The sequence below is a fragment of the Calonectris borealis genome, chromosome 21 (genome assembly GCF_964195595.1).
Source record: "Calonectris borealis chromosome 21, bCalBor7.hap1.2, whole genome shotgun sequence".
NCBI lineage: Eukaryota > Metazoa > Chordata > Aves > Procellariiformes > Procellariidae > Calonectris > Calonectris borealis.
In genome coordinates, this window is record NC_134332.1 from 285,034 (window position 1) to 310,565 (window position 25,532).

The window sequence follows — 25,532 nt, forward strand, 5'->3', positions numbered from 1 at the left end:
GGCAGGGACACTGTGACCGGCTAGGCTCAAGAAACAGAGAGCACACAGCAACAGCTCCCCCCCTCACAGCTTATCCCAGACCTGTCCGTGCCTGCAGCCGCTTCACAGCCCTGTGCTGTCGGATTGCGGGTGCCGTGGCCTCAGAGGGACTGCAGCTCTCTGCTCCAACATTTACTGCAGAGGCTGCCTCAGGGTGACATTTACCACCTGCACCCCAGCTCTTCCTGTCCCACCACCAGCCTTCGCTTCGTCCACAACGTGTGCTTTCAGCTCTCGACTTTTATTGTACCCCCCATGTGCGATGTTCAGAGGCCACCTGGGAAGCAGCAATCCACCACGCAGGATCGACTGATCCGAGCTCCCGGGCAGTGCCACAGAGCCCACCAGTCTTGCAGGCAGCCCAGGCACAGGCAGGCTGGGTAGGCAGGAAGGGGTGAAGCAGGACACGGGCATGGTGCGCTGTGCTCTGCTGCCTACTCCACCAGGTCCCCATACTTGTTCCTCCTCGCCGGCAGTGCCGCACTCTCTCTGTCCTCTGGACTGGGCAGATTTTCTGCAACAGAAAGAACAAGCTCTCTGGACCCCGGTCTGTTTGCCAGGGGTGGGCAGAGAACGACAGAGCCCTGGTGAAGCGTTTAAAGCCTCTTCAGCTAGGCCCAGCTTTGGGAGCTCAAGGTACCAGTGGGAGAAAGCAGCAAGCAGCCGTGGGAACCGCCCAGCAGCGGCTGTCCTGGTGCCACTCCAGCTCTGCCCACCGCACAGAGCAACCAAGGTGTGGAGGGGTTTACTGCTTCCCTCCATCCCCTACCCTCTTCTTCCTCTTCCAGCAAACAAGCCCTTCACGCTGGCTCTCCTGAATCCACAAAACAGACAGGGCAGCAGGCAGAAGCGAGCGCTCCCACCCACGCCACCAGACCTGCTCAGGTACCTGCAGCGCAGATGGTGAGCCCAGGGCATGGAGGGACACGGGAGCCATGAGACCAGGCAGAGGGCTCTGGCCACCCTAGCACTGCTGCCATCCCAGGCGCCTCCTCCCATCCCTCGGCTGCGGGATGCCAGTGTGGGACTTATATGGGGATTTTGACAATAACACAAACAGTCGCCAGCTTAATTATGAGGCAGGAACAGCAAATCGTTGCAGCAGGGAAGAACCAGGCAGGACAAGTCCAGGGAAAGCATCAGGGAGAGATGTGAACGTACCTGCAGGCTGAGACACCCTACCAGCCATGGCGAGCTCCTGTGGGGACTTGCCTGTCTCCAGGTAAATCCAGAAGTCGGAGCATTTCTGCGTCTCAGCTCTGGTTACCACGTAGCTGGCAAGGGACCCTGTGGCTGGAGAGACCAAGATGCTCCCGAGAGTGCCGGCAGCAAGGGCATTTGCTAAGGGCAGCGGTGGGGAAAGCACCTGCCAGCTTCTGAGCTGCTGCAGCTGCCTGCGAGCCGTCCCCGAGCCCCCCAGGGCCGTGGGGAGCAGGGATGTGACAGGAGCCAGGGGAGAAAATCCCCCAACGCTAAGGGCAAACAGCCCTTCTGCCTGCAACACGGCCCTGCTCCTGCTGCTACCCTGCCCGGAGCGGATCCCGCAGGCTTGCCCGGGCACCGGCAGGGATGGGCAGGGCCGGGCAGGGGCTGGCAGGGCCGGACAGGACACTCACCCCCGGCCAGCAGCAGGCTCCACTGCAGGCTGTACGGCAGCTTCTTGTTCACCAGCTTCTGCACAGCGAAGGCGGCTCCGCTGCCTGCCGAAACCCGGGGGCGGGGCGCCGTCACCGGCCACGGCCCCGCCCGGGCCGCCCGCCCCGCTGCCCGCAGCCCCGGGGAGCGGCCGGGAGGAGCCGGGGGACACCGGGGGGAGCCGGGCCAGGCCGTACCTGCCAGGAAGGTACCGATACCCTTCATGAAGGCGTGGGACTGGCAGGCCGCGTACTGCTGCAGCGCCTGCGGAGACACACTCAGCGCGGGGCTCCGGCCGCAGCCCCACCGGCACCCGGAGCCCCCACCCCAGTCCCCCCAGCCCCAGCCGCGGCCCCGGCAGGGCGCACCGGGTGCTTGGCGGCCACGCTGTCCTCCACCCGCCGCAGCCCCAGGTTCACCATGGCGGGGCTGGCGGCCCCAGTGCCGGGGAGGGCCCGCAGGCCTCGCCCGCCCCTTCCGGCGCTTCCGCCATGGCGGAGCCGACCGGGCCCTTCCACCTGCTGCAGGCCGGGCCGGGCCGGTACCTGTGCTACTGCTGCCCCGGCCCCGGCCCCGGCGGCACCGTCTAGTGAGTGCGGGGCCGGGAGCGGGGCCGGGGCCGGGGCCGGGCTGGGGCCGAGCGGCCCCGGCGCAGCCTGAGCCGCTGCCTCCCGCAGTGTGACTGACGCGCTGGAGGTCTGGGCCGGGGAGCTCGGCGCCCGCCCGCCGCTCGGCTGCGTACGTACCGGGGCCGGGGCGGCGGGGAAGGCCCAGGCCCGGGCCGGAGCGGCGGTGGGGCCCGGGCCTGGCCCTGGCCCTGGCCCTGGGCCGGGGCCGGGGCTGGGGGCCGGGGAAGGCCGATTCAGGACGCGCCCCCTCTCCTCCTCAGCGGTGCCAGCCGGAGGAGCACGGCACGAAGCTCAGGTGGGTGCCGCAGCCGCGGGGACCCGGCCCCTCCGCCGAGGACCCCCCTCACCCCGGCCTCGCCCGCGCAGGGAGGCCTTGGGGCGGGGGGCTGCCTCGCTGAGCCTGGGCGAGGGGAAGGCCACGCTGCAGCTGCGGGAGGAGGCCCGGTGCTCGGCCCTGGATCTCTTCAAGCTGCCCATTGCCGAGGCGAGGAGCCAGCTCCAGGCGCTGCTGTTTGGCATGGCAGGGCGCGTCGAGAGCCTGGAGAGACGCCTGGAAGGTCTGTTGGGGGTTTTGGAAGGGGGTAAAGGCAGGAGGAGGGCGGGCAGCTCCCTGCCACCTTCGCGGTATCATCCCCCCCACCCAAAGGTGTCCCAAGTGATCCAGCTCAGCTAGCGACAGGAGAAGGCTGTGCCTCCCTGGCCTCGCCCCAGGGGGTTTCTCCTCACTGGTCCCAGGTGGACTGGCCAGGAGGGCTGGGAGCAGAGGTGCTGCCGCTTTTTTCCTATTTGGGCTGGCCAGTTCCTAAAGCTGGCCAGGGTCTACACCTGACTGCCTCGAGCAGAAGAGATCCTGCATGGGACCAGAGGACACAGTGTTGTGTCTCTGTGCAGAAACACAACCTTTTCCCCATGGCCAGCACCACACCATCACCTCTGTGTGTGTGAGTCGCCTTACCGAGGCCTCTATTTTAGGGATCTAGGAAGATCCTGGGACAGCGGTAGCCTGGGTGGGAGCACTGGGAGGAGAACGTGGCTCAGTTTGGCTGTAGAGGGGAGGGAGCTTCCTGGGGAGGCCTGGAGTGCTGCATGCTGCATTGGGGTGTGTTGTCACAAGCTTTGGCTCTCGTTCCTGTCTCAGCAGTGGTGGAGATGCTGGAGTCTTCCTGCAGCCCTGAGAAGAACGCTGCCCAGCAGCTCTTCCTGCCAGGTAGGCAATTGCCAGGGGGCACCTCCCCTGGTCCAGTTGCTTGTTTGCCTTCTCTTCCCCAGGAGGCTGCTGGTCCTGTGTCCATGTGCTCTCCAGGACGCTCTGAGTCCCCTTGGCTGTGGCTGCTGTCAGCCGCCCCACTGTCCTGGTGCCCTTCCTGGCGCAGAAGGGGCCAGGCTCAGCGTGGTGGCTCTCGGGGTGTCTGGCATGCACTGTGCTCAGGTCAGATGCCGGGCATCGCCAGGCAGATTGCTCGCTAGCCTCCAGGAGGAGGTCAGGCTTCGCTGCTCTTCCAGGCTGGGGGCCATAGCAGGTCCATGGCTCCCTGCTCCTTTGGGAGAGGGGACCGGACTTGGCCCTTCCTCACCCACCACGGATGCTGGGTCAGCCAGGCTGGGCTGCTGGAGGCTCAGCCTGGGCATGGAGGGGCTTGCAGGGCTACCAAAGCAACAAAGCTGACCTTTTGTAATCCCTGTCCTGCCTGTCTCTGACCGAGGCAGACCCCAGCCCCAGGAAAAACAGGGGTGCTGGCTCAGCTTTGCCAGCCAAGAGGAAGATCCCAGGAGAGTCTCTCATTAACCCTGGCTTCAAAAGGTAAGCGCTGCTCCCAGGCCCAGTGCTGGGGCTGGACTGTGCTGGAGATCCAGTGGACTCCGCCCTGTAGCTGCATGGGGGCAGGGTGTGGGGCTTTGGGCTGTGATGCTACTTCCATCTCCTTCTAGCAAGAAGGCACCGTCTGGAGTGGATTTTGAGGACTCCTGACCTGTGCTGTCCCATCCCCCGATGACAGCCCCACCGGAGCCTTGTCAACTGCACGTGTGGCTGGTGGAGGAGGTTTCACTGCAGCCAGCACCTGGCAGGCCTGAGTGGGCAGCAGATCCTCAGCTGGTGCGGTGGCAGGGCCTTTGGGGGGACAGATGGGGCAGGGGTGACAGAAGTGGTCCCTGCTTTTTTCCCTGCTGCTCTTCCCTGCTGGCAGAGGCCACCTCTCTACCTCGCTTGCCATGAATTGGTCGGGTTTTTAAAGAACTTTTATATCGCCATGTAACAAGAAGATTGCCTGTGCTTAATTTACTGCCAGTAAAGGTGATTTTAGGCAGCCGGTCTCTGGGGACCAGGACAGCGCACATGTGTCGGTCCATTCTGCCTTCCCCTTGCTCAGGAACCCTGTGGCCAACTTCAGCTGAACCTGGAGGGTCAGGGGCTCAGAAGAGTTCGCTTTCCTGCTAGCTGTGCTGGTGGGTGAGTGGCTAGAGCCTCCCCAGCCCTCTGGAGAGCTGGGAGAATGGCCCCAGCCCTTGCTAGGCACTGGGAGAGGACTGGGAGGCTGGTGTGAAGTCCTGCGAGGGAGGAGAGCTGCTGGGGCTGGTCACTCCAGACTCACACTTGTCTCGCTTGCAAAGCCTTTATTGATTTCCAGGAGCTCTGATACATGGCTTGGACTTGCCCCGCTTCACCCCCATCCCTCTGCCAAATCTGTTCCTGAGAGCTTCCTAACGGCAGGTTCTGGGAGGACGGTGCCCTCCGCTCCCCTCACCCAGGGCGATGCAGGCTGGGCCATGTCCACCAGCTGCAGCATCCCCACGGCTCCGTCCCCAGGGCTCTGGGGCTCTCAAGTTCCCCTCGCTCGGTGCAGCTCCTCGGGGGCATCCTCCTGCCCTGGCACAGCCCTGCCTTGGGTCACTCGCCTGGCGGGTGGCATGGTGTGTCTCCAAGGGAGGCTGCAGGGATGCCTGCTGCAGTGCGCTGCCCTCTGTATCTCTCAGCCCTCTGCTCTGGGCAGCTTTTCCTCCCTGGCTCCTGCCCTCGCCCTCAGCATTGCCCAGCTTTGGTACAGATGGTGCCCGTGGCTGTGGCTCCCTTGCACCCATCCTGATCCTTGAGGGACTGCAGGGCAGGTCGAAGGGGTCCTGGCTGGGCAGGGAGGGTGGCAGGAGAGGCGAGAACGTATTTGTGGGCTCAGTGCGATGCAGATTGCTGCTGGCACCTCGGGCAGGGGTGCCAGCTGGGGGAATTTGGACGCCAAGGGCACAGCTCATGCTCTCTGCCCTCCCAAGCTTGTGCAGGCAGGACTGTGGTGGTCGCGGCAGGACTGGGGCGGGTGCTGGCCTGCTACCTGGCCCTGGCCCTGCGCCCACCTGGGCGCGTGCCTGACTCACTGCGGTGACCGAACCACGGAGCGATAGGCTTGTACGATCTCCTCGCTGTTGGGGCAGGTGTATTTGAACTCCTTGGTTTCGCTGGCAGCACTGAGGTAGCGCCACACGCCCCGCAGGTCCTTGGGGATCCCGAAGCGGCGGTAATGCTGGCACACGACCTGCGGGCGGAAACGGGGTCAGCCCTTGCCCAGCCCTTTGTGCCTGTGGTGTGCCAAGGAGGGCCCCGTGGCCGGGGGGTGGTATTCACAGGCAGGAGCCAGCCAGGAAGGGTGGCAGAGGGCCAGGGGACATCCCTGGTGCTGCATGAGACAAGGGGTGGCACCTGGCAGGGGATGTGGAGGGGGAGTGAGATCTGTGGGAAAGCACCATGCTGGGTGGGGGTCACGGGGAGGGGAGTGCCAGGGGGGCACCGGGGTGATACACGGGTTGGCAAAGGAGCAGGGGGTTGCTGCAGGCACCGAGGAGGAGGTGAGCATGGGGCCGGCAGCATCGAGAAGCCAGGTCAAGGGGAAGGGCATGGCACCGGGGTGCCCGCGCTCACCTGAACTATGTTGAGCTTGGGCAGCAGGTTGCAGTCGGCTAATGTGAGCTGGTCCCCGTCGAGGAAGTGGCGCCGGGAGGCCCGGAGGTGGGGGTCCTGGGCCAGCTCGTACTCCAAGGGGGCACTGAGGTACTCGTCCAGCTTCAGCAGGGCCCGCAGCAGGCTCCGCTGCAGTGCTGCGGGGAGGGTGGCAGCGCCGCTGGGTCAGGGCGCAGCCCCGCTGTGGGCACGGGGCCCCTCATCTCTGCTGTGGCCTCCTGCCAGCCCATTCCTGTGCCCAGGCAGCGCCTGCCCGTGCTCTTCCTGCCTTGCCTATGCTGGCACCTGCCCCTGCCCTCCCAAGAGAGCCCTGGCATGGCCACGCTGAACTGCGTGGGGAGTGGCAGTGCCTGGAGAGACCCAGCTGTGGCCTGGGGCAGGGGAGGGCTGGAAAGGCTCAGGATGACCTGACCGGGCTTTGAGGTGGTGGCACCTGAGAGGTCGCATGGGGCGTCCCCCCACCCAGCTCCTCACCCTCGTCCTGGGCAGGCACCGGGTTCTTGATGAAGGTGGAGAACTTGTGGAAGATGTCGTTCCCGGCCAGGCTTGACTCCCTGTACCGTGGGACCAGGCTGGGGAACCTGCAGGGACGTGGGCACAGCTGAGGAAGGAAGCAGGGGCCAGCAGGCTCATGTGCTGCCCGCCTGCCCCCCTCTCTCAGCCTGTCCTGCCCCTCTTTGGCCCTTTGCCCCCCCTCGGGGCAGCGCCAGCCACTGACATGGGGGGGCCCAGCTTGTCCTCCAGGAAGTCCTCGATGGTGACGGTGTCGGTCTTGGGCTCGCCGTTGTAGAGCAAAATGGGCAGCTGGGCGCCCGGCGCAAAATCCTTCAGCACGTCCAGCGCCCTGTGGGAGATGGGGACAGATGCTGATGCCTGGCAGTGCCCAGGGCTCTGCAGGGCACTCTGTGTGCACGTGTGCGCATGTGTGTGCTCCTGCCTCAGTGTGTGCCCATGGCACCTCTGCCCTGGAAAATAGCCGCTGACCTCCCTCAGGCAGCAGCGGGCAGCTGTGGGGGGTACAACAGGCTCCATGCGTCCCACAGTGCCCACCCTTCATGCCCCTTCCCAAGGTGTTGGGGACCTACCCCCCCCCCCATCAGTGTGCCAGGGCAAGGCAACCCCCATGGCCCCATGGTGAGTGGGGGGGCACGACTCACCTCTTCACATCCACGGTGGTGAGGGTGAAGGGCACCCCTTTCAGCAGCAGCACCATGAAGAGCCGCTGGCAGAAGGGGCAGTGCCCCACGCTCTCCCCGTCCTCGCTTGCCTGTGGGCAGAGAGAGAGCTCAGCTGCCCCTTTGCCCTGGCACAGCCGCAGCAGGGGCAGCACTGGCCCGGCAGTCCCGGTGGGTGCAGGGTGAGGGTGGCAGGGCACATGCCACCCTCCCTGGCCAAGCCCGGGCTGGCCAGAGGCCAGCGAGCAGCACTGGCAGCCCGTGGCACCCACTATGCCAGGCAGGACGCTGGCCCCCACCTGCTCCTGGGGCCTCCATGCCCCACCCCAGAGCAGCCCTCGGGGCGTGGCAGGGGGACCCGGAGGCCCCAGGCTGCCCCAGCCCTGCAGTGCCGAGGGGGCCGGGGCTTGGGGGCAGCGATGGCAGTGGCACTTGGGGTGGCTGTGGCAGGGGACAGCCCAGCGCAGCAGGGATTGTGCCAGAGGAAGGCGACAGTGATGCCGGTGACCCTGTCACCCTGAGGCGCGATCCCAGGTGGGCCCTGTCCTGCCCTGCGCAGCCGGACAGACTGCCCCAGCCGGGCGGTGGCTGGGAAGGGCCTGGCAGGGGCAGGAGGCAGACGCCGTGGTGGCCGGGCTGCTGGGCAGGGGGCCCTAGTCCGGGGGAGCACCCCAGTCCAACACCCCATGCTGAGCACCTGTAGCCCCCCCATGCCCGCGGGGCAGGCAGCAGCATCCTGTGCCTTGAAGAGCCCCGAGCTGCCCCCTGCCTGCCTGCTGCCTGCCCAGGGCCCCGCATCTGGGCACTGTGGTGGGCAGGGGCACCCCAGCCCAGCAATGCCAGGGGTGGCTGCCAGAGGTGCCCACTGGCCTGGGGCAGCCCCGGCCCCCATGACCCCACTCACCTTGACGAAGAGCTGGATTTGGGGTTTCTCGGCCATGCTGGGTGGCGGCTGCTGGCTGAGTGGTGGCTGTGCCGCAAGTGCCCGTGGCGGAGCCACGGCCCCTCCCAGCCCACATTCCTCCCTGGGGTGCACCCGCTCCCACCCACGCCTGGCCCCACAGTGCAGCCGGGGACGCCCTGCCGTGGGGCCCCGGCGGCTGCTGCTGCTGCCAGCCTGGGTCCGGCAAGGGCGGCTCGCAGCATCACCAGCTGCAGCGGCTCCTGCCTGAGTGCCCTGCCTGCGGTGCCTGTGCCCTGCGGAGCTTCGCGCCCCCAGCCAGGCCCACCACCCACCCTGGAAGATGCCAAGTGCTGGGTACAGCCCTGTGTTTTGCCCAGCTCCCTTTGCCCACGGCCTGCACGCCCACCACCTGGGCACAGTGAACCCCCTCCTCAGCCCTTGCCCAGACCAGTCCCTCCCCAGGCACCCAGCCCTGGCACGCCTGCCCACCAGCAACCGCGCAGCCTCGCTGGCTCCAGTTATTATTTTTTATTTAAAACGATCATTATTTTCACATTTCATCTTGTTTCTTTTGCTTGCAATGTACAGGCTCCTCCAAGGCATCCCCACCCCTCGGGGTGCCCTGTGCCCAGGGCCGAGCATGGCACCAGCACTCTGCCCACGGCTGGTGGCCAAGGATGTGCAGAGGGAAGTGAGGCGGAAAGCAGGGCCAAACTCAACTAAGCGAATAGTGTTAAGGCAGCGGCCACCCCTGCCCTGGGGTGATACCCTCCCACCCCCACCCCGCTGCCACCCTCGGGGTGCCCCCAGCAGGGTTTGTGCCTGGGCAGCCCCGAGCCCAGGGCAGGGAGGCCACTGTGGCCACCTGGGCTGTGTGGGCACGCCATGCAGGGGGCACAAAAGCATCTCCATTGACCATTGAAAGCCACAGGGCATGGGGACGGTGGCATGGCAGTGGGTGGGGGCAGCTCTGCGGAGGGGAGGGCTGGGGCGGGGGGGGCCTCTGTGCCCAGGGTGCTGGTGCCCTCCTGGAGCCCTGAGTGGCAGGGCAGTGGGGTGGGCACGGGGCAAGGGCAAAACCCTGGTCAGAGCAGAGAGGAGTGCCACCTGGGGTGCCACCACTGAGGTCACAGCTGGTGACCCAAAGGTGACACCGTCCCTTCTCTCCCTCTGGGCTAACCCGGAGCTGGCTTCTCCCCAGCACCCACCTGGGAAGGCAGAGCGTGCCCAGCAAGGGAGCAGGGGGCACCCGAGGTGGGGGGCTGCCCACCTGTGCCATCCACCCCACCCCCAGGACCAGCCAGTTTCCAGTATGCTGTTAAAAAAAATATGGTCTGAAAAATCTGAAAATAGAGCTTATCTCCCCCCAATTTTTCCCCTATTGAAAATACTGTATATTGTATCACAATCTATAGCAGGTAGCATACAGGACTGGCAAGACTGGGGGGCACAGGAACAGCGGGGGGTCAGCTGCCACTCTGTCTGCCCCTGCTCCTGTGGCCGAGCGGGGCCAGGGCTGGCCCCAATCCGCCTCCCCACGCCGTGTGCTGCCCCATGGCAGCGAGCTGGGGTGCCTGGTGCTGCCCGCTTGCCGGTGGGCAGGAGCCAGCCTGGGGCCTCCAGCCGAGCCCGTGCCAGGGAGGCATAAAGGGCAGTGGGGCACACATGAGCAGCCCGGCCCTGGGTGCTCCCCAGGAAGGAGGGGGGACTGTGCACAGCCACCCCAAGGTGCTGCAAAAGCCTGGGGCACCCAGGGGGTGGGTGGTCGGGGTCAGCCTCTGGGCATGGCTGTGGGTCACTGGAGAGCTGCAGGCTGAGGCGTGCCGCCAGGCTGTGGGTGTTGGGCATGGCCCCCATGGGTGACAAGGCAGCAGGACCCTCTGCAGAAAGGAGGGGCACTGCTGGCCAAGGGGGTGCCTGCTGCTGGCCCCGGTGATGCTGCCAGCCCCAGTGACGCTGCCGGCCCCACCACCGCAGTCCCTCCTCCCCTCCCCACCGCCCTGGGCACCACTGCCAGGTTGTCTTGTCCTCGTACCTCAAGGCCACCCCACTCCCAGCTTCAAAAGCCATGCTGGGGTGCAGCAACCCCTCTCCCAGAACCACCAGTGACCTAACAATACGAAACCAGTGCAGGTGGCTCCTGTACAGGGCTGGACGCTGAGCAATAAGTGCCAGGGCAAGGGGAAAAAGGAGGGGGACACAGTGGAAAGGTGGCACAGCCGCAGCCATGCCCTGTGCTAGGGGAAGCGAGCGGTGAGGGCAGGCAGGAAGCAGGGTGATGGGCTCTGGGAGGAGGGACGTGGTTGGGGGCAGAGGGGAGAAACAGCTGGTGCCAGCGTGTGAAATACCCTGTGAAATACCCCTCTACCCCACCGCGTGCCCCTCTGCAGGGGCGTCGCTGCCCGGCTCCGGGGATGGGCCGAGTGCCCAGCGCACGTGTGCCAAGGCTGGGCAGGGCCGGAGCGGCCGGACCCCTCGGCTGGCAGCAGCGCGGGCGGGTAGTACGCACCAGCAGGGCTGAGCCCCCTGTCGTGGGCAGGCTGGAGGTCGCTGGTGACATCCCGTCGGTGATGGAAAGCAATCGTGGGTGAAGCACCAGAGCTCCTGCCCCCGCGGCGCTGGACCCCGAGCCCCCCACGGAGCCAAGGGCAAGCACCAAGCCAGGGATGATGGAAACAAGGCGAAAGCAGCCATCCTTCCTCCAGCCCTGCCAGGGCCAGGCCTGGGGCGGTGCCGGTGCCAGGGGCGGGGCATCCCCGCGGCTCGGGGTCCCCAGGGTGGGTGCAACATGGGTGTCCAACTGAAGGCACCGCTCACAGGCCTCGTCCCCGTCACAAAGCGTGCGGGGCCGGCAGCACTGGCGCCAAGCCGCGTCCTTCTCTTTGCAGTCTCTGTCCGTTGGCACGCGCTGGCTGGGCAAGCCAGCTGAGGACAGCGGCCCCCGGCACCGCGCAGTGACGCTGCCCCAGAGCTGAAGGGGCAAAGGCCACCTGGTGGGCAGTGGCTCGCAGGGTCCGTCCAGGCCGGTGCCGCACCCACCGTGTCCTCTCCGGCACGCGCCTCCAGCCGCCGCAGCTCCACTCGACAGGGCGAAGGGAGGGGAGAGGCCAAAAGGGTTCGGTGGCTTAACAGCCGGGGCCATGGCTGCCCGCGGGGTCTCAGCACAGCGTGTCCGTGTTGAATGAGAGCTGGGCCTGCAGGCACAGAGACAGGCAGGGCTCAGGGGCTGGGCTGGGCAGGGGCTGCCCGCTCTGCCCAGCACACCCAGTGCTGCTGGGGCCAGGATCCGGCCTGGGGTGGGAAGCAGCCGCCCCTCCCGGAGACCCCTCTCTGGTCCATCCCTGGCCCTACCGTGTCCCCCCTCCCTGGACGAGAGCCGGTGCCGTAGCACCCAGCCCCGGTGCCCCGTGGCAGGGACACAGCTGGGACCAGGGACACCCAGATCTGGGGACAACCTCTCACCCTCTCTTCCTCGAAGCTGATGAGGCCTTCGTCGTCGGTCTCCAGGTCCTCCTGCTCCTCCACCACGAGGGCCCGCAGCTCTGTGGGGGCAGCCCGGGGGCGCAGCAGGCTCAGCACGCGCTCCAGGGGCGACTGCAGGGCACAGCTGGGGCTCGTCTCCTGCTGCTCCAGGTTGTCGCTTTGCTTCTTGGCAAAATTCACAAACACCTGGGGGGGGAAGGGGCAGCAGGCTGCGAGGGACCCCTGTGAGCACCTCCACCCCCTGTCTGCCCCTCGCCTGCCATCTGTGCCACTGAAGACGGGCCCCAGCGCATCTTAGCAGGCTGTGGCCACCGACATGCCCCCCAGCCAGCTCCACCTCCCATCCCAAGGGTGGTTTCTGCCAGGCACTTTGGCACGGCCAACCCCGACCTGGGCATGGCCACCCTCCCTAGGGACAACCACCCAGCTGCCTGCGCCGTCCCTGTCTCACGTTGTCCAGTGTGGTCTGGCTGACGGAATAGTCTTCGATGCCCAGCACATCCACCACCTGCTCCATCTTGCTGAAGACCTGCGCCAGCGAGATCTGGTCCGACTTCAGCTGGTACTGGGCCTTGGTGTGGTGCCGCTCCTGCAGGGGACATGGAGGTGACACCCAAGCCCTGACTCCCAGACCCCCTCCCGTCACCCCACAGGGGGTCCCACAGAGGTGTCCCTTCAGGGATGAAGGCTGCTTGCGCCCCGAGGTGGGGGCTGGCAGGGGATGGCACGGCCACCGCAGGGAGCTCACCTTGAGGACGGCCTCAGGGAAGTTGCGGTTGAAGAACCTCACCACCTCCTTGACGTTGAGGCTGGACTTGGTGCGCACCGTGATCATGTAACCATCTCCGAACCTGTGTGGGGACAAGGGACTCCGTGAGGACCTGCCCCCCCACCTGCACCTCTGCGGGGATGGACTGACCCCACGGAAGGGGATGATGCTCTCCAGCAGCCACTGCACCCAGGACGGTCAAGCGAGCCTGTCCCCTGCCCACCCTCCAAAGCAGCACCCACATGAAGGGCAGACATCTCGCCGCGGGTGCCATGCTGTCACCCTGCCGTGGGGGCCCGGCCCCCTTGGGCCCTGCAGCGTGCACAGGGTGGTGGACCTCCATCGGGCTCTTACCGGTTCTTCAGGTGCTGGATGCTGCCAAGACACTTGAGCCGCCCGTTCACCATGATGGCCAGGCGGGTGCAGAGCGCCTCGCACTCCTCCATGCTGGGGAGAGAGGGCAGGCTTCAGCAGGGTGGCATGGGGGGACAGTGCCAGGGGTTGCAGCTGGGGCAGGCGGTGAGCTGAGCTCCTCAGGCCGTCACCCAGGTGCTGTGGCCCCACCCCCAGGGATGGGAGAAGGCAATAGAAGGTGTCTCGGCCCCCCTCTGCTCCCCGTGCCCCTGCCGAATGCCATCTCCCGGAGACCAAGGAGCCCCCTCCCACCCACACAGCACCCCAGGTGCCCAGAGGCATCACGGGCTTAGCCAGAAGCCCCCCCGGACCTGTGGGACGTGAGCACCACGGAGCGACCCGTTTTGATGACGTCCAGGATGAGGTTCCAGAGGAAGCGCCGTGCCTTGGGGTCCATCCCCGTGGTGGGCTCATCCTGTGGGACAGATAGCACCCTCAGAAACACCAGCCCCCGGCGGGACACCACCACCCCCTTACTGTCCTAAGCCCAGCTCAGGACATGATCCCACACCCCAGGGCACTCGTGGCGGAGCCAGGGGCAGGCAGCTCCCACCCAGCATCATTTCTCTACCCTAGCCCAGCACCAGCCCCAAGGACACGGGGGGTGGGAGGAGCACCCCGCAGGCAGGGTGCTGGAGCCCAGGGCACACCAGGAAGATGAAGGCTGGGTATCCGATCAGCGCGATGGCTGTAGACAGCTTCCTCTTGTTGCCTCCGCTGTACGTGCTGGCGGGCTTGTCGGCGTACTTGGTCAGCTCCAGCTTCTTCAGTGCCCACTTGACCACCTGCAAGGTGTGGGGGGCTGCTGGGACCCTGCCAAGGTCATGGGGCTGGCAGAGCTGGCAGCGGGCAGTGGGCAAGCAGTTGGGCTGCACGGCACGGGCCCGCTGCCAAGGGGTCCAAAAGTGATGTGCCAGTCAGGGCAGCCCCACGGCAGCCCCTGGCACGGCCATGAGCGTCAGTGGGGGCCTGTGAGTGCACGTGCATGCTCCCAGCACCCCACATGGGCGCACCACTGGGGCAGCGCTGCTGTGAGGGCAGTGGCACCAGCTCGGTCCCTGCTGGTGCCCAGTGATACAGCGTTCCTGAGGCACAGCACCAGCCCTCAGGTGCTGGCAATCGCCCGCCCGAGCCCTACCCGCTCCTCATCCTTCCAGGGGATGCCGCGCAGGCGGGTGTAGAGCTTCAGGTGCTCCTGGGCCGTCAGCTCATCGAAGAGCGCATCGAACTGGGGGCAGTAGCCCAAGCTCTGCTGGACCTGCAGGAGCTCCTTCAGGATGCTGTGGAAGAGGACGGAGGGGCTGTGGGGAGAAGGAACTGCTTTTCGGGAGCACCCCATTGCTCACCCCCCTTTCACACGCCTTTATACTGGAGCATCTTCTACCAGGTAACCCACAACGGGCAGCCTTGGCCGAGAGCCAGTGTCACTTGCCACCCCCCAGGTGATGGTCAGCCCAGGTCACAGGGCTGCTGACTCCCACAGAGCCACACGAGCAGACTCACGCTGCTTCATCCTGGGAGACCCCCAGGCAGACCCTGTCCTTCTCCAGGACGGCGGGCAGTCGCCACCTCCTGCCCAGCCCGTGCCCCCCAACCTGTGCCCATTAACGAAGGCCTCTCCGCCCGTGGTGCTCTCGTCCCCCGTCAGCATCTTGAAGGTGGACGTCTTGCCCGCGCCGTTGACGCCCAGCAGCCCGAAGCACTCCCCAGGCCGCACGCCCACACACAGCCGGTCCACGGCCAGGATGCGCCCGATCTTGCGGGACTTGTACACCTGGTGGGGCAGGGGATGGGGGCTCAGCCCGCTGGGAGGCACCTGGACCCCCAGCCCTGATCCACCTCCCTCAGACGGGATGGCTCCTTGCAGCCCCGGTGCAGCCCCCACCACCGCCGCCCCACTACTGCACCTTGGTGAGGTTTTCAATCTTCAGCATGTCGTTGTCGGCGTCGCCGCGCAGGACACGGTGCCGCTCGTTGGCGACATCGATGTCATCCTCGATGGGTTTAGTGGAGACGGGCAGCCGCCTGCAGGAGGGCGCACAGGGCAGGGTGGGGATGCAGGCACAGGAGCCACCTGCCCGCATCCCTGCCAGGGATAGGCAGCTCCCCAGCTTGCACCCACGGGAGGGGCAGCCTTAAGCTAAGGGGTCCTGACGGCAAAGCTTTCGCTGCGGCCAGCCCCCTAGCCTGCCCCCCACTCCCCGGCCGCACTCACTGGGGCTTCCGGAAGAAGTTGTACTGGCACATGATGGTGATGAAGAAGCCAACAAAGCCTTCGATTGTCATGGCAACAAGCCCCCGCGTCACGATGTCCCATTCAAAGGGCGATTTCATTTTATCGAACTGTCCTGAGTGGGAGGAAGAGGAGAGAGCGGCTGGGGACACCTTCCCGTGAGGACAACCTGGTCGGGTGTCTTGAGCTGGCCTGTGCCAATGACACTGTCCTGCTCCCATGTCCCCTCCCCTGCCACAGCTGCCTGGGCTGGTCGCTGCTGCTGGCACCAGGGCTGGTCACAACAAGGCTTTCCATTCACAGCGCATGTGCTGTTGAAATCACCTTGTGACTTTTCAACCTCAGTAGGATGAATCAACCCAACTGAGAGTGAGTATTGGACGGATTTGTCAGATCCTGCCCCGAAATTGCACCCCATGATGCCAGCAGCACCTGGGTTATATACAGAAGCTGCTTGAGAAGTGGAGAGCAGCAAGACCTTTTTGAGGCCACGCTGAAGCTGCGAGTAGCAAAAGGCTCATTCTGGCTGGGCAGCACACCCCTGCAAGCAGGAGACCACATCTGGAAGGAAAGAGCCCTTGCAGTCCCCACCTCTCGTATCACAGCACGGCCCCACCACGGCCCACCACAGCCCCATCACGGCTCCACCATGGCCCACCACAGCTCCACCACAGGCAATGTGCAACAGCAGCAGAAACGCACAACTCTGCCAGGGCTCACAACCTCCTCTCTCTGTGGGGCTGCTATTCGGGACGGCTGAAAGAACCATTTTCAGCATCACTGGCACCACGCCATGGCTGACCCTCAACCGTGTCTCTTCCTGCCCCCCAGTCTAGTTCACATCCCCTGGCTTTTTGCTCCAGGTTGCTCTGGGCCTTGGGAAGCCCCACTGGGCAGGCAGAGGGGATGCGGCAGCACCGTGGTCCCCCCCAGCCCCACATGCCCTGGAGCAAGGGAGGGAGGGAACGAGAGGCCATACCGATCTTGGCATAGTATTCATTGATGTACTCGTTGTAGGCCATCTCCATCAAGCCATGGCCCAGGTTGTAGTTCGGGAATACAAGGAAGCAGCTCTTCAGGTAGCTGTTCACCACCTTCAGATCCTGTGGGGACAGGCAGAGAGGACATGACCATCAGAAACATCCCTGAGGACTGTGAGCGCATGGTAGGATCAGGATCCCCACCAAGATACAGCCCAGTCAGGTCTCATAGCTGCCCCTGCTGGGAGCAGCAGTTTGGAGCAGAAACCTCCTGAGGTCCCTCCCAGCCTGAGCTGTCCCACGACCCGATGGCAGCTTCTCCCTTCCTGGTGGCCCCAGGCAGAGCTGTGAATCCTATACCTTGTCGTGCTCAAAGAGCTGCAGCAGGAAAGTGGCGACAGTGGCCGTGATGCCAATGAAGAGGTTGATGACGATGAGGAAGACGTAGGCAGAGCTGGGCACCTCGAACCAGAAGGAGGCAGGGTACATGATGGGGGTGATGGACCAGCTGGGAAGGCAAGTGGCAGGAGCGCATGTCAGCGTGGCAGGAGAGGGACCGGGCAGCACCAACCTTGGGATTGCCCACCTCCCAGCCCCGTCCTCCCCGGGCTCTCCCACCCCAGCCCTTGCAGCCCACCAGCTACAGGAGCTGCAGAACATCAGCCCGATGGGCAGCCCCGGGGCCAGACCCTGCCCGCGTAGCCACAGTGCAGATGGGGCATTGGAGGGACCCACCAGTGCATCCTGACCACCCCTCTGAGCAACGTACCCGTAGAGCAGGAAGAGGGAGAGGACGGCAGGGAAGTTGGTGGGAGAGGTGTACGCCGGGAGGTCAAACACGAACAGGATGATGATGCAGCATGTGGCCGGCACCAGGTAGTTAAGCTGGAGAAGACAGAAACTTCTATGACTGCCCACCCACCTGCCCAGCCCTGGGGGCTCGGCCGGTGGGGTCACGTGCCCTGCTCACCATGTCCCACACGTAGTTGGCCAACCAGTAGATGACGGGGTCACAGCCGCTCACGAACTGCAGGTGTTTGGCCTTGGTGGCCTTTTCGGCCACTAGAAACACCACAAAGCTGGCTGGCACGAAGGACATGGCCACGATGATGAAGATGGCAATCACCACATCTGTGCCTTGCAGGCTGCATGGGGAGCAAGGAGGAGAGCAGAGACCCCGTCACCCTCAGCTGCCCGGGAAAGGACCACCCGACCAGGCGTGGGACAGTCACTGTGCACAGAGCAGGGCACAGCACAGGGACCCCCACGTCACAGCCACCCGGTCCCCCCCCCACAGCCTGCAGGGCAGAAGCCTCGGCATTCCCCTGCGAACTGCGGTGAGGAGCTCCCTCCCTTCCACGGGACAGCCACCCTCCCTCAAACCCCCTCCCTGGACCTACAGGTAATCCAGGGACAGGCTGGCGCTCGTCTTGTTCATGGGGTGGTTGGTGACCGTGATGCCTGCAGGAAGGCCCAAGAAGAAATATGGGAGCGTGAAAGCTGGCTCAGGACAGAAAACCTTGCCCCCAGCCTGCCTGATCCTGGCTCTGAGCGGGAGCACAGGTTTCCTCCCTGCAATTCGGCAGAAGCTGAGCTGTGTGAAGCGACCAAGCACCTTGAGGCCAAGCCCTCCCTCACGGGCTGGCAGAGAGCATCCTCGGACACATCACAAGCCCAGGTGCTTTCAGGCAGCACTTTGGGACATTCTGCCCCAGCCCAGACCTCAGAGAGATCTGCCTAGCCCAGATCTCATAGCCAAGGTGGGTGAACCCCTGCCCCAACTGGGCACTAGCTTGCTTGGTCCAAGGGGGTACATTGCACTTTCAAGCCTGGTTGGACCATGCCCTAAAGCTATTCTTGACGCGCTCCTGCCCTTAAACACCTCCAGGCCCTCACCGTAGGCAGCAGGGTTGCCTTTGCTCTTGGGCAAGTTGGCTCGCAGGATGGCGTTGTTGAGAGCATTGAGGTAGGTGGGCATGCTGTGGTAGCCCTTGTTGTTGTAGAAGACCTGGAGGAGCAGAGAAGAGTGGTGGGAGGTGGCAAGAGAGCTGGGCTCATGGCAGATGCACTGGAAGGGAGGGATGGGATGGGATGGGATGGGGTGGGATGGGATGGGATGGGATGGGATGGGGTGGGATGGGGTGGGGTGGGGTGGGGTGGGACAGCCACAGCACAGGTTTCCTGTGCTCATGGCTGTGGGGAGACCAGGCCACTGCTGACCATGCTGGCCAGACCCGCTGGGGTGGGAGCTGCTAAGCACCCCATAGGGTGAGAGCCCCACCAGATTCCTGGGTGGAGAGCACTGCCGCAGAGCTGTGGGTGAGGGACCCCTGCCGTGCAGGCAGTGCTGCCTGCCCTCTTCTCCTCCCCACCCATGCCATGGCTGCCGCTGCCCACCCATCTCCCAGCTGCCACAGGGCACAGCGTGGTCCCACCTGGGCTGTTCTCCGGACGGCAATCTTGCGCACCGTGGCAGGAGCCCTGGCCCCGAAGGAGGCTGGGATGGATTTCTGGATGTTGCCAAAGGTGAGTGCCCCGTACCTGAGGGACAAGGCACCAGCGAGAAGCTGTGACCGCTGTCCTCCGCCTCTGGGAGCGGGGCCATGCTCGAGCATGCTCCCGGCTCCCGTCAGCACCCGGGGCCGGTGTCCCTGAGTCCCCGGTCCCCCACCCCAGCTCCACGGCACAGGCCAGACCCTCCTGGCCTTCCCTCTTGCCTGTGCAGCCGGAAGCGGTCCGAGGTGTAGAGCAGATACTCGGAGACGTTGCGCCCTGTGATGTCTGCCAGGATGTCCCCCGTCACCACCTTCATCTGTGGGGGGTGGCCCCCCACACCGCTGGGGCAGGAGAAGCCGGTCCCCTGCATGGAGCATGTGCACTTGATGGGCTCATGGATGATGCGAGGCAGGGCAGGTGCTGAGGTCATGGTCTCTGAAGATCAGAGAGGGCAGCTCACAGCCAGGCTCCTGCCTGCCCTGGCTGCCTGGGACAACGTTGGGGCGAGAGGCTGAGCCGAGGGGTCCTGGCCGGGCAGGGAGGGAGGGCTCTGCCCCACAGCCAGAGCTCGGTCTGCGAGAGGGCTTTTGTGGCCTGGTGACCGAGAGGGACCAAGAGATGGACGTGAGGAAAAGCTTTGGGGGGACAGAAACAGTTCAGAGAGGGGGCATGAAGTGTGGCTGGAGAAGGCAATGGCTAGGGACTGCAGACCAGCAAGGATGACACAAGGCTGGCCACAGGGCTCTCGATGGTGTCACCATCCCAGGGAGCTCCACCGGCACTGCCGGGGCTGAACAGGGAGCGGTGCTCCAGGGGCCAGCACTGGCCCTGAGCCAGAAGTTCAGCCCAGCGATGCGATGCTCTGCTGTGGCCAGGCCAAACTGATAGGCATTTCCAGGGGTCCCTGGAGCTGCTTCTGGGGGGGAGATATATCATCTCCCTGCTGGAGATGAATCCCAGGCCTGGACAGACCCAGGCACCAAGCGATACCTTTGATGGCGGAGGAGAAGGTCGTGGAGTTCCAGGCACGGAGCAGGTCCTCATCCACCGAGATGGGATAGTCAGAGGGGGCTGGGGATGGAGGTGGCGGCACAAAGTTGGAGAGCGGCAGACCCTGGGTGAAGGAGTCAATGCACATGGCGTCGAAGTACTTGGCTGCCAGCATTTTGGACTCATTGCTGTTGAGGTTGAGGGTCTGCATGGGCTGGTCCAGTGTGTTGTTGAAGGCTGTCTTGAGCACGCAGGTGGCCCCCACACCGGAGGGCAGGTGGAAGGTGTTCACCAGCTGCTGGGGGCTGGCATCAGGAGACAGCCTGATGCTGCGGGGAGAGGAGCGGGTGAGGAGGAGCAAGGAGCAGGACACATGGGTCTCAACACCTTAGCCATCTTCTGCCGGGACCTCCCCGAGGCCTTGGCAAGTATCATGACTAAATGGGCATGGGCAACCACAGTGGCACACACAGCCCAGGCCTGGCATGAGCTGAGCTGCCAATTGCAGCCAGCATCAGGGCTGGCATCTCTCCCAGAGAGACCCTGGGGAGGATGGAGGCTGCTTTCTGCAAGGGGACATGGCACCATGTCTGCATGGCACATCTGCTCCATGCCCGAGCCAGCCCCGGCACCAGCCCCGCTGCGGGCTGCCCTCCCTGCTGCCCCCCATCGCAGTCCCAGGGATGGAGACAGGGATGGGGATGGGGCACGGGATGCTCGTCACCAGCGAGCGGCAGCTCTCACCGGTACTCACGCCGCTCCTCATTGGCGTAAGGAATGAAGTTGCCCTTGGGCTGGGTGTAGTTGTGGTACTGCGATGGCGAGAGGATGAGGGGCGGCAGGTCACCTGTGGGGACAAGGACAGGAACCCGCTTGCACCCACAGCACCATTGTGCACAGGCAGACTGGCCGAGCGCCCGCAAGCCGTGTCCTCACCCCCACCCCTAGCCAGTGTCCCCACCAGCCACACTGGGGCAGGCAGAAGGGGCAACCAGCACCCCCAGCGTGCAGGTGGGTGGCTTGCAGGCACCTATTTCGGGCACAGAGAGCGCCACCGTCATGGCCACGCAGACGAAGAAGGCGGGCAGGAGTATCTGCGAGAAGAGGGCCTTGGTGTTGCGCTTGGCGCAGTGGAAGCGTTTGACGATCAGCCCGTGGAACTGGCGCAGCTTCAGCCACGAGCCCTCCAGCTTGAAGCTCCCCTGCCCAGCCAGGTCGCGGTCCTCCGCCTCCACTTCTGCCTCCGCCTCTTGCTCTGAGAGGGGAGAAGGATGTCAGCCCCCGGCACGGCCACTCCTTCACACGCCTTGGCCTCCAAGGAGCTGAGCTGGGCACCGAGCTGGGCGCAGCCACCACAAGGGACAGGGCAGCACCCAGCCCTGACGGCCACTGAGCCACAGCAGCACCGCGGTGTGAAACGAGGCAGCTGGCTGGCGGGTTCCTCTTGGCCCAAAATGGGAAATTTAGACAGTTTTAAAAAAACAACCTAAATTGGTGCTTTTTGGCAGAACCCCTTCATTTTCCCATCAGCTCTCCCAGCTGGCAAGGGGTCAGCGCAGTCAGGAATGGGGGACAGGACACGGGTGGGGGGACCCAGCGAGGCAGCGGGCACAGGGCTGGGGCTCAAGGAGCTCTGCCGCGGTAATGTCTCGGCTCTGCCTCCCACAACCCAAATCACAACGCCCAGAGCAACCCTGGCCAGGGAGGCAGGCTGGCACATCCCTGAATTAATCATGACAAGAGCTGCTGGGATAACCCAGAAAAGGATTTGTGAATAAAACAGCAGCCTAAGGGCACCTGCCTGCATCCTCCATCCTCCAGCAATCCCAGTATCCAGGCAGGGAGAGCCCCGAGCCTGGGTCAGGGCATGGAGGGCAAAGCCGCCAGCTGGAAGATGACTCCGTGCCCAAGGGCCAAGAGGAAACAACCCGACCAGGTGCCAGCACGAGGAACAAGCGTGTTAGTGGGGCGAGTCTGCAGGGTGGCACTCGCGGGATCGAAGGGAGGCAAAGGGCAGAGCTAGTGCTGGCTGCGCCCATGCCCACTGGCTCCGGCTCTCAGCGTGGGACTCCCCCATGCACGTGCTACCAGTTTGGGGGTGCAAACTGGTAGAAGCACCTGTTCTCAGCCCTCCCACCCAGGCTGCGGTTCTCTGGGCGCGGCGTTGGCGGATGCATCATCAGACCCCGCGGGGTCTTGCCCCAGCAGGCACAGCCCCTCACCCCCGGCACATCCGCCTGCCTCGGCCAGGGCCAGCTCTGCCCTGCCCAGGTGCAGGGACAGGCACTGCCACTGCCCCGGCCACCCTCCGCGTCCCAGCTGAGCACCTCCCCCGGCCCCTGCCGCTGGCCAGACACCGGCGGCACGAACCTTGCAGACTGATGTTATCGGGGTCCTGCCGGTTATCAAAGAGGGGCGCGTAATCCCCGAAGAACTCGGAATAAGCCCCACCTTCGTCACCCCGCACGGACCCCACCGAGGAGGCTGAGCGCAGGGACGCCTGCGACTGCGCCAGCTTGGAGCAGGCCACCAGGTTGCTGAGCTCCACCTCCGGCTTCTCTGGCACGGCCGCTTCGGCCAGGGGCTCCCCATTGGCCTCGGGCTTCAGGCCCAGCTCGGGGGCGGGTGGCTGCAGGGCGTCCTTCTTGGACTCCTTCATGTCTGGAAGGAGAAGGGGGGGTGCCACCAGCCATGCCACCCTTCACCACGGCGTGGCACAGGGTGGGGACGGATCTGGTCTGCAAACCCGGAGTGGAGCAGAGGCCAGCTGCCCTTGGCCGGGATGTGCTCCGCTGGAGACCACTCCTCTTGGGAAATGAGACTCCTGCGGCCATGTGCAAGGGGAGAGGAGCCACCAAACCCACACAAAGTCACACAGCCCCTCGCCAGCCCCAGCAGCACCACGTGCCCTCCCGCCGCTCATACCCACGTCGCTGTTCTCTAGAGACTGGTCCTCCTCAGACACCTTCAGGAAGACCTCCTCTAGCGTGGTGTCCATCAGCCCAAAACTGGTGAGGTCCAGCTCTTCCAGACTCTGCTCCAAGTGCTGTGGAGGCAAAGCACTGTGTGAGGAGGGCAGGAGGTGCCCACAGCGCTGCAGCACCCCGCAACTGCCTCCCTGCCCACCCCGCCAGCCCCTGCGGTTACCTGGAAGAGCCTCTCAAAGCAGCCCTTCTTGACGGCCTCGCTGGGCAGGATGTAGGAGAGCTCAGTGTTGGTGTCAGAGATGAGGAGGCAGGAGGCCACATATTTCTTGATGAACTGGGAGACGCGAGGCTCAGAGCAGGGGCTGACGGAGGAGTGGGCCGGGGGGCTGTGCAGCTGGCCTGGCTCTGTGGCAGAGGGGCAGCACCAGTCGGTCACTTCTCACCTGGCTTCCCACCAGGACCCGCCATGCCCACCCTATACCCCAGTGCTGTGAGGGCTCCTCCAACTTCCATCGTGGGGTGCTGGCGGCTTCCCAGGCTGCCCGGCCTGGGCTGGGGACAGGGCTCTGCACCGCAGCCCACGCTGGACGTCTCAGTGGGCAGCCTACGGGCCGGACAGAACCAGCGCCTGGAGGCAAATCCCACCATGCAGGGTCTAACCCGGGACCCAAATGGGAGAAATGAAGGCTGAGCGAATGCCACCTCCTACACCCCTGCCCTGCCCCCTCCGCCCTCCACGTGGCCTAAGGAGACTCGGGGTGGGAGCACTTGGGTGTTGACCTCTCGTTCCTTTCCTGGGCTGAAGAAGGGCTGGTACCATCTACTCCTCTAAACACAGGGTCCCGCTGCCCCCCAGACCTGTGCCATTCCTGGTGTCTGACTGCTTCTTCACCACTGTCAGCTTGTAGCCATCACCATAGGTGCTCTTGAGGAAGAGCGGGGAGCCGCAGCACTTGAGCTTGCCGTGGGAGATGATGGCAATGCGGTCACCCAGCAGGTCGGCCTCGTCCATGTGGTGCGTGGAGAGCAGGATGGTCCTCCCTGTCGGTGGCACAGAGCCTCAGTGGAAGGGCTGGGGCCATCGCAGCCAGAGGCGCCATGCTGGGCTCTGCCCACCTCCGCTCACCTGGCTTGTACTTGAGGATGAGGTCCCAGATGGCCCTGCGTGCATACGGGTCCACGCCAGCCGTGGGCTCATCCAGAATCACGGCCCGTGACCCTCCCACAAAGGCGATGGCCACCGACAGCTTCCTCTTCATGCCTCCCGAGAGGGTCTGCACCAGGGAGTGGCGTTTGTTGGAGAGCTCCAGGTCCTCAATCATCCTGGGGACAGGGGGGAAGCACCAGGGATGCTGGGGGGGCCGTACCAGCGCCCAGTGCCTGCAGGGAACACGTGACGCCTTCTCCCTGCATGGTACCTGCGGCTCTCGGCCGCCAGGACAGCCCAGCTGCAGCCAGGCTACAGAAGCATCTTCTGCTGGTTTCCACAGCCTGATACCCCAAGTTTTGGAAAACACCTGGTGGAGCTGCTCCGGGGGACGTTTCTGCTCCCAGATCACCCACCACAGCACAGCCAGCAGGAAGGGGACCCACTCATGCAAAAGGCACAGATGGGGGAAAAGGAGCTGGGGGAATGCCTACTTGTCCATCTCCTTGCGGATCTCCTCCTCCGCCATGCTTTTGAGCTGCGAGTAGAACCAGAGGTGCTCCTCCACCGTCAGCCTGTCGAAGAGCACGTTATGCTGGGGACACATACCCAGGTTCTTCCGGATCTCATCCATCTCCGTCCTGATATCATGGCCGTAGATGGTAGCGGAGCCCGAGGTCGGAGGGAACAAGCCGGTGAGGATGGACCTGGATGGATGGAGAAAGGCAACAATGTGAGGAAGCTCGTAGTCCTCCGTCTGGTCCCAATCCCAACCACCACCTCCAGGAGCATCTGCTGGGCCTGGGCAGAGCAATGTCAGTGCAGGGTCATGCGCCCACTGCCTGTCCCTCTTTTGTGCCACCCCCACATCCACGCTGCTGCCCTCTGGGCATGGCACCAGCTGCCACAGGGCCCTACAAGGACATCACGCAGCACCTTCCCCCCCACACTGCAGCTGGCCAGAAGGACACGGCCCACATCCACCCTGACGGGCACTCACATGGTGGTGGTTTTGCCTGCGCCGTTGTGCCCCAGGAAGGACACCACCTGGTTCTCATAGAGGTTGAGACTCAGCTTGTTCAGTGCCAGCTTCTTGTCCGTCTTGTAGACCTTGGTGAGCTTGTCAATGCAGACAACCAAGGGGAGGTGGGTCGGCTCCTCCTCGATGCCCCGTGTCTCCTCTGCTGCGAGAGCGGGATGGTGAGGAGCCGGGGGGTGGCAGGGAGGCCAGGCTTGGAGCGGGGTGCCCTGGGGGATGAACTCCCTGCCTCCATCCCGTAGTGGCTGTGCTGGCTTGTGGCCCCTTCCCCTCTGCTTCTCGCCAGCTTCCCCTCTCCCGTGCCACAGGCAGCAGCTCCCAGACAGGCAGCAGTGCCTGGCCCAGGAGCCTGCCCCGATAAGGGCACAGGGGACACACAGGTGTCCCTGGCCACAGCAGGACCCTGCAGCAGAGCCAGAGCCATCCCCGGGCCACCTCCTGCCGCCCCTGTCTGCCCTCACCCAGCCTCCGGCTCTCCATGGCACAGGCTTGATCCTCCTCCATGATGCTGAGGCGGGTGGTGCGGGACCAGGGCCAGGTCCACTCCCAGGTCTCCACTCGCCCGTTGCCCAGCCAGTAGGACTTCTGGAAGGGGAAGTACCAGGGCCGCGGCAAGCCAAACATGCCTGCAAGCACAACCCCTGTGGAGTCAGGGCCAACCCTGCACCCATGTCTGTGCAGAAACTGGCCGAGGGCCGGGGCAGAGCTTGGCACAGGTACAGGCAC

At 64.8% G+C, this 25,532-nt stretch overlaps 4 protein-coding genes across 12 annotated transcripts in view; 1 reads left to right on the forward strand and 3 right to left on the reverse strand.

Annotated features, from left to right (window-relative positions):
• Positions 1-261: 261 nt before the first annotated feature.
• TMEM141 (transmembrane protein 141) lies at positions 262-2,194 on the reverse strand. 2 transcript variants are annotated; one of them, XM_075170167.1, is made up of 5 exons: positions 2,043-2,194; positions 1,872-1,938; positions 1,656-1,739; positions 1,201-1,332; positions 262-553 (listed from the first exon to the last, which is right to left on the reverse strand). In XM_075170167.1, the coding sequence occupies exons 1-5, from the start codon at positions 2,094-2,096 to the stop codon at positions 474-476; spliced, it is 417 nt and encodes a 138-aa protein (XP_075026268.1). In that variant the 5' UTR covers positions 2,097-2,194; the 3' UTR covers positions 262-473. The 2 variants fall into 2 exon arrangements, with proteins under 2 accessions (XP_075026268.1, XP_075026267.1); XM_075170166.1 differs by having other exon boundaries at positions 1,656-1,938.
• Positions 2,158-4,630, forward strand: PAXX (PAXX non-homologous end joining factor). Of its 3 annotated transcripts, none has more exons than XM_075170165.1 (7): positions 2,158-2,263; positions 2,352-2,412; positions 2,564-2,598; positions 2,670-2,860; positions 3,445-3,510; positions 4,011-4,104; positions 4,233-4,630. In XM_075170165.1, exons 1-7 carry the CDS (start codon positions 2,166-2,168, stop codon positions 4,270-4,272), a joined length of 585 nt encoding a protein of 194 aa, XP_075026266.1. In that variant the 5' UTR covers positions 2,158-2,165; the 3' UTR covers positions 4,273-4,630. The 3 variants fall into 3 exon arrangements, with proteins under 3 accessions (XP_075026266.1, XP_075026264.1, XP_075026265.1); XM_075170163.1 differs by having other exon boundaries at positions 2,166-2,263; positions 3,442-3,732; XM_075170164.1 differs by having other exon boundaries at positions 2,166-2,263; positions 3,442-3,510.
• Positions 4,631-4,902: 272 nt separating this feature from the next.
• Positions 4,903-8,478, reverse strand: CLIC3 (chloride intracellular channel 3). Its single transcript, XM_075170169.1, is given in 7 exon segments — positions 4,903-5,827; positions 6,211-6,386; positions 6,724-6,830; positions 6,968-7,093; positions 7,407-7,516; positions 8,329-8,379; positions 8,381-8,478. Coding segments are annotated over 7 exon segments (795 nt in total). The 5' UTR covers positions 8,444-8,478; the 3' UTR covers positions 4,903-5,665.
• Positions 8,479-8,841: 363 nt separating this feature from the next.
• ABCA2 (ATP binding cassette subfamily A member 2) overlaps positions 8,842-25,532 on the reverse strand; it is a 36,506-nt gene continuing 19,815 nt past the window's right edge. For 5 of the 6 annotated variants that reach the window (XM_075170159.1, XM_075170158.1, XM_075170155.1 and 2 more), the window contains 30 exons: positions 25,268-25,432; positions 24,768-24,948; positions 24,262-24,474; positions 23,747-23,943; positions 23,479-23,661; positions 22,841-23,025; positions 22,619-22,739; positions 22,064-22,354; positions 20,724-20,948; positions 20,438-20,540; positions 19,694-20,022; positions 18,925-19,138; positions 18,643-18,748; positions 18,104-18,215; positions 17,608-17,668; positions 17,178-17,352; positions 16,977-17,092; positions 16,568-16,715; positions 16,207-16,330; positions 15,210-15,342; positions 14,902-15,019; positions 14,590-14,768; positions 14,133-14,274; positions 13,645-13,779; positions 13,306-13,409; positions 12,935-13,027; positions 12,560-12,662; positions 12,263-12,400; positions 11,791-11,997; positions 8,842-11,522 (listed from right to left, as the gene is read on the reverse strand). In XM_075170159.1, coding sequence (XP_075026260.1) covers positions 11,487-11,522; positions 11,791-11,997; positions 12,263-12,400; positions 12,560-12,662; positions 12,935-13,027; positions 13,306-13,409; positions 13,645-13,779; positions 14,133-14,274; positions 14,590-14,768; positions 14,902-15,019; positions 15,210-15,342; positions 16,207-16,330; positions 16,568-16,715; positions 16,977-17,092; positions 17,178-17,352; positions 17,608-17,668; positions 18,104-18,215; positions 18,643-18,748; positions 18,925-19,138; positions 19,694-20,022; positions 20,438-20,540; positions 20,724-20,948; positions 22,064-22,354; positions 22,619-22,739; positions 22,841-23,025; positions 23,479-23,661; positions 23,747-23,943; positions 24,262-24,474; positions 24,768-24,948; positions 25,268-25,432 — 4,637 coding nt within the window. In that variant the 3' untranslated portion in view covers positions 8,842-11,486. The remainder of the gene's footprint in view (positions 11,523-11,790; positions 11,998-12,262; positions 12,401-12,559; positions 12,663-12,934; positions 13,028-13,305; positions 13,410-13,644; positions 13,780-14,132; positions 14,275-14,589; positions 14,769-14,901; positions 15,020-15,209; positions 15,343-16,206; positions 16,331-16,567; positions 16,716-16,976; positions 17,093-17,177; positions 17,353-17,607; positions 17,669-18,103; positions 18,216-18,642; positions 18,749-18,924; positions 19,139-19,693; positions 20,023-20,437; positions 20,541-20,723; positions 20,949-22,063; positions 22,355-22,618; positions 22,740-22,840; positions 23,026-23,478; positions 23,662-23,746; positions 23,944-24,261; positions 24,475-24,767; positions 24,949-25,267; positions 25,433-25,532) is intronic. The other variant, XM_075170156.1, reaches the window with a different exon arrangement.